Here is a 5,427-nt window from a genome sequence, read left to right on the forward strand (position 1 = left end):
TTGAAGTCCCCCACCAGACTGTATATTCAGTAACCCAGTCAGTGTCAGCCAGTGTGTGAGTGGCTCTAGGACAAGGATTCACTCCAGATATTGCAGGCTTTCATTCAATAACCTGCCATGCTCTAGGACAGAAGTCACCGAGCACAAGCTAAAATATCAAAGCTCTTTTGTATTTCTATAGAGCATTCCCATACTCCAAATTCACCTCTAGAAGAGTCCAAAACCCTCCAGGCACTCACTATTGACATAAGCTATAGCAGAATTATTGCAGTCTGTTGCAAGGAGTCCTGGAAGTGCTTTTCCCTGATGACCAGCTCTGGTGAAGGCCTTGGGTTGCTTGGCTTGGAATGAATGACAGTGGATATTGGAAAGCAAGAGAAGCAAGTCTTTGCACAGGTTTGGGCCCCAAGGCTGCATGCCACTCACAGAGGTTGCCCAGGTGACATGTGGCCATGATAGCTTCTGCTGAGAGGCAAAACCCATCTCTCAACGGAAGTGACGAGCAAGAAATCCTTCATCCCATTTGGCTGATCTCACAGTAATATGCAGGCACAAAGCTGCCAGGCTGTCACCATGACTATGGCAGTGTGCCACTCTGTTAAGCAACAAGCAGCGTTTCAGGAGAATTCAGCCGTATTACTTATTCTGCAACTAAATGGCCACTTTTCTGACCCTGTCAGGATTCTCATGCATTTGACATCACAAAGAAAAGGTGGTGTCTCCTTCCTAGCGAGGAATAACACCAAGCACTAGTAAAGGCTGAGTAGAGGGGGAGGATCACCTCCCTTGGCCTCCTGGCAACACTCTTTGGAATGCACCCAAGGATCCCGTTGGCCTTCTTGGCCACAAGGGCACACTGCTGACTTGTGCTCAGCCTTATGTTTCCCAGGACTCCCAGGTCTTTCTCTGCAGAGCTGCTCTCCATCAGGTCATTCCCAGCCTGTACTGGTGCTGGGGGTTTTCCTCCCTAGGAAGGAGACAGGACCCTGCACTTGCCCTTGTTGAACTTCATGGGGTTTCTCTCAACCTATCTCTCCAGCCTGTCAGGGTCCCTCTGAATGGCAGCACAGCCCTCTGGGGTACCAGCCACTCCTCCCAGCTTTGTGTCAAAGCTGCTGAAGGTGCACTCTGTTACATCATCCACTTCACTGATGAATAAGTTGAACAACAGAGAGGAACTTTGGCAAGTCCCATAGCCCTGCACACAGGTAGGGCAATTCCTGCTACAGGAATCAGTCAGCACAGTGTTTAGAGAGGGCCAGTCAGTGTTTGCTTTGTCTGCTTTCAAGTGTGTTCCCCAGGAGAGACCCTTCTGTCTTCAAGGAGCTGTGAGCCCTGGAGCCCCAGGGCCATGTGCAGGGAGCCTGGTGGGGGGCAGAGCAAGGGAGGCCTTGGGCTGGGCCTCTGCTGCTGAGCTGGGCCGGGCTCCTGGGCCCAAGGGGAGCTCCTGGCAAGCGGGCAGCACTGCAGAGAGACAGCTCTGCCCAGTAGCAGCTCCTGTGCACAGCGCAGCAGGCCTGGGGGCACTGCCTGTGGTTGGCACAGGGAGGGGAGAGAAGGGAGAGATGTTTAAGACTTTGTGGAGTGTTAGAAAGCTGAGAATACACTGGAGAAGCAATTCTAGCAACCCCTAACATGGTAAGTTTAAGTGCATTGCAATGCACTGGAATATCCTGGAGGTGTCCTAGACCTCCATTGTCCTAGAGCAGCACAGTCTGGAGACACTGCGTATTTCTTTAATACAGAGAAGGACATGCTCCAGAGCAGGGGTTCCCTCCTGCAGGGTCAACATGGAGGCCCTTAGAGCTCCTTTGTCACAGGCTGGCTGCAGGCTGTGAAGCTGGGGGTGCAAGCAGGGGTGTCCAGGGCTGTGGTGCAGAGCAGGGTCCCTGCTGTGCCCCAGGGGCTGTGTGGCGGGGCAGGGCCTCTGCCACCTGCCAGGCTCAGCACTCAGCCTGCCCGGGGAGCTGCCCAGGGTGCTGCGGGGAGAAGCTGCGGGTGGAAGGAGCCCCCCCAGCAGGGCAGTGTCCTGCTGCTGGCAGGAGGCTGCTGCCTGGGGCAGCCTGCTCACAGATCCATTGTACATCAAGGGCATTTCCCAAGCAATTTTTCTAAGCAAGCAAGGTCAAAACAGGGATTTTTTGCACTCTTTTCAGTTACCTACTCTACTGGAAGGGAGGGGAAGCAGGAAGAAATCGAAGAGGAGCTGTAAATATGAGCAGATTGCTGAGACTCCTGAACTGGAACTTTGATGATCGGTATGTTTGTGAGCTGCCCCAAATGTACCTTCAACCTCTCCTCTTCATATTGAAGGAAACAGCATCAACTTTGCTGACCCCATCTGGGCTTTCTGACAGGTCCTTTTCCACCTGCAAAGATGCACAAGCAGCTAAGCAGTCTCTTGCATATTGGCAGGTTTCTGAAGGGCAAAGATTACTGTGCACAGATTTGGATGAGGCTGTGAGCAGAAACAGAAATAAGACAGGGAAACAGCTCCCAGAAAGAAAACCTTCATGTATCAGGGATATGATCAGGGAATGAGGGGAAGGTTAATAAGAAGTCTTGTCAGAGAGAGAATTCATCAGAATTCTCCATATTTTTTTTCCATTCAGTGCAGACCCCTTCCTCTGAGCATGCCCCCTTGCCTCCTCTCCCATCCAGAAAAGCCTCTGCCTTCACAGCCATGAGTCCAAGGCATGGATAATGTCTTCTGCAGCCAGAGCTCCAGCAGAGCAGAGGTGCATCTCTCCAGCCACTTGCCCATTTCCACCTGTGCTGCAACTGCAGAGGGGGTCAGCTGCCTGGGGGTTGTGGGCAATGCAGTCTGTGAGGCTGGGGAGAGAGTTGACTTTCCCTTCATGAAGGACCATCACCAGGTCATTTGGTTATCTCCTTGGGTGTCCTTTCAATCTGTGAGCTGTCCTGCAGGCTGCAAATCTTTTCCATAGCATCTCCGTGTTATGTGAAACCCGGGGAAGAAGCAGAGAGATGCTACATGCAACTGTTGGGTTGGTGAAATGAATGATCAGTGTCCTTGACTAGAGGTGTGGTGCTGGTGGTTCAGGTACCTTGAGAAAGGCTGGGCATTGACAGATTGGCCGTGGATTCATCTGGTCTCAGCAGCATTTGGCTTCTTTTCAGGGTAACATAAATGTGATTGCCCTCCATCTACAAAAGCTCAGGCAGTTGGGGACAAGTCCAGCCAGCTCCCTCACTCTGCTCTGAGCCACAGGGAATCCCTTTGCCTCTCAGGTCTCACAGCCATTCACTGTGAGTGCAACAGAAATGCTCAGGATTTCTGACTTCTGAGAACACTGGGCATGAAGAGTGGGAAGAGAATGTGTATTAAAAATTGCCCCTAAAACTCCTTTCTGCCAACTACATTATGTAGCAGCAGAATGCAGATGTTAACATGCTGACATGAAGACGATCAGCATGCTGGAGCACCTCCCCTTCGAAGAATGGCTGAGAGAGTTGGGGCTGAGCAGGGTGACCTCACTGCAGCTTTTCCGTACTTAAAGGGGTCTTATAAAAAAACATGGAGATCTACTTTTTGATCAATCAGATAATGACAGGATCAGTGGAATGGCTTTAAACTAAAACAGGGGAGATTTTTATTAGAGATTCGGAGGAGATTTTTCATTCAAAGGGAGGTGAGGTACTGAAACATATTGCCCAGATAGGCTGTGAATGTCCTGTTCCTAGAGGTGTTCAGGACCAGGTTGGATGAGGTCCTGGGCATCGTGATCTAGTGGGTAGCATCCCTGCCCACGGCAAGGCGTCTGGAACTAGATTATCTGTAAGGTCTCTTCCAACCCAAGCCATTCTGTGATTCTATTCCTTTTTGTGTAAGAAGGGATTTCATATGACAAAATCTGAAAATAAAACCTTGCCCTCCTGCCATGTTCCTATGTACTCCCTGCACTGGGTCAGGACTGATTCCCTTGCGAGACCAGCACCAGAGCACCCTGTTCCTCATTCAAGACTAAACCTTAAAAATGAAGCTCATGTCATGGAGCTAAACCAAAGATTTCAGCAGAGAAGCAAAAAACATTTGAGTATGGCAGGGGAGGTCTAAAAGAAATGACATAGGCTTCACTCAGAGAAACCTGTCCTAACATGTCGTTATCTTTTACTGCCTGTACAGATCTCCATACCCAACAGGCAGCACATGTCCAACAGCAGCTCCATCACCGAGTTCCTCCTCCTGCCATTTGCAGACATACGGGAGATGCAGCTCCTGCACTTCACGCTCTTCCTGGGCATCTACCTGGCTGCCCTCCTGGGCAATGGCCTCATTCTCACCACCATAGCCTGTGACCACCACCTCCACACCCCCATGTACTTCTTCCTCTTCAACCTCGCCCTCCTCGACCTCGGATCTGTCTCCACCACTGTCCCCAAAGCCATGGCCAATTCCCTCTGGAACACCAGGAGCATTTCCTATGCAGGATGCATTGCACAGGAATTTCTGTTTGTCTTTATGATGTCATCAGACTATTCCCTTCTTACCATCATGGCCTATGACCGCTACGTTGCCATCTGCAAGCCCCTGCACTATGGGATCCTCCTGGACAGGAGAGCTTGTGCCCAGATGGCAGCAGCTGCATGGGGCAGTGGCTTTCTCAATGCCGTACTGTACACTGCCAATACATTTTCCCTGCCCCTCTGCGGAGAAAATGCCGTGGACCAGTTCTTCTGTGAAATCCCTCAGATCCTAAAGCTCTCCTGCTCACATTCCTACCATAGGGATCTTGGACTTCTCACATTTAGTAGTTTTCTGTTCTTGGGTTGTTTTGTTTTCATTGTTTTCTCCTATGTTCAGATCTTCAGGACTGTGCAGAGGATGCCCTCTGAGCAGGGACGGCACAAAGCCTTTTCCACATGTGTCCCTCATTTGGTCGTGGTCTCTTTGTTAATCACCACTGGTGTGTTTGCCTACCTGAAGCCCCCTTCTATCTTTTCTCCAACCCTGGACCTGGTGGTGGCAGTTCTTTACTCTGTGGTTCCCCCAGCACTGAACCTCCTCATCTACAGCATGAGGATGCAAGCACTAAAGGATGCTATTGTGAAAGTGCTTTTATGGACATTTTTCAGGAATCATAAATGTCCCATATCTCTCCAAAGGTGACCCTCTGTATCCATTCAAACCTTGTGTTGCCTTCTTTTCCATTATTATATTTTGTCTTGTTTTCATATTTCATTATTTTTAACTGTTGGTGCTTCTGCTTTTCACCCCCCCCCCCCCCCCCCCCCCAAATCCTTTCACTCCTACCACTGATATTGAGGAATGAACATGCATTGTGTCAGATGAAGCCCGTCCAAGCCTGTTTAAAAGTGTGTATCAATGTGGACTTTCTTGTAGCAAAGTAAGAGCTGTATATAAATTAAATGGGACTTTTTCACTTCTTGATGCTTTCTGTTTAA

At 49.9% G+C, this 5,427-nt stretch overlaps 1 protein-coding gene across 1 annotated transcript; it reads left to right on the top strand.

The window, feature by feature from the left end:
• Window positions 1-4,171: 4,171 nt before the first annotated feature.
• Window positions 4,172-5,131, top strand: LOC309890911 (olfactory receptor 14A16-like; the record flags this gene model as incomplete). Its single annotated transcript, XM_082785302.1, has 1 exon — window positions 4,172-5,131. One exon carries the CDS (start codon window positions 4,172-4,174, stop codon window positions 5,129-5,131), a length of 960 nt encoding a protein of 319 aa, XP_082641428.1.
• Between the last annotated feature and the right edge of the window lie 296 nt (window positions 5,132-5,427).

The sequence above is a fragment of the Aythya marila genome (assembly GCF_965140915.1).
Source record: "Aythya marila genome assembly, contig: HAP1_HAP1_SCAFFOLD_153, whole genome shotgun sequence".
Classification (NCBI taxonomy): domain Eukaryota; kingdom Metazoa; phylum Chordata; class Aves; order Anseriformes; family Anatidae; genus Aythya; species Aythya marila.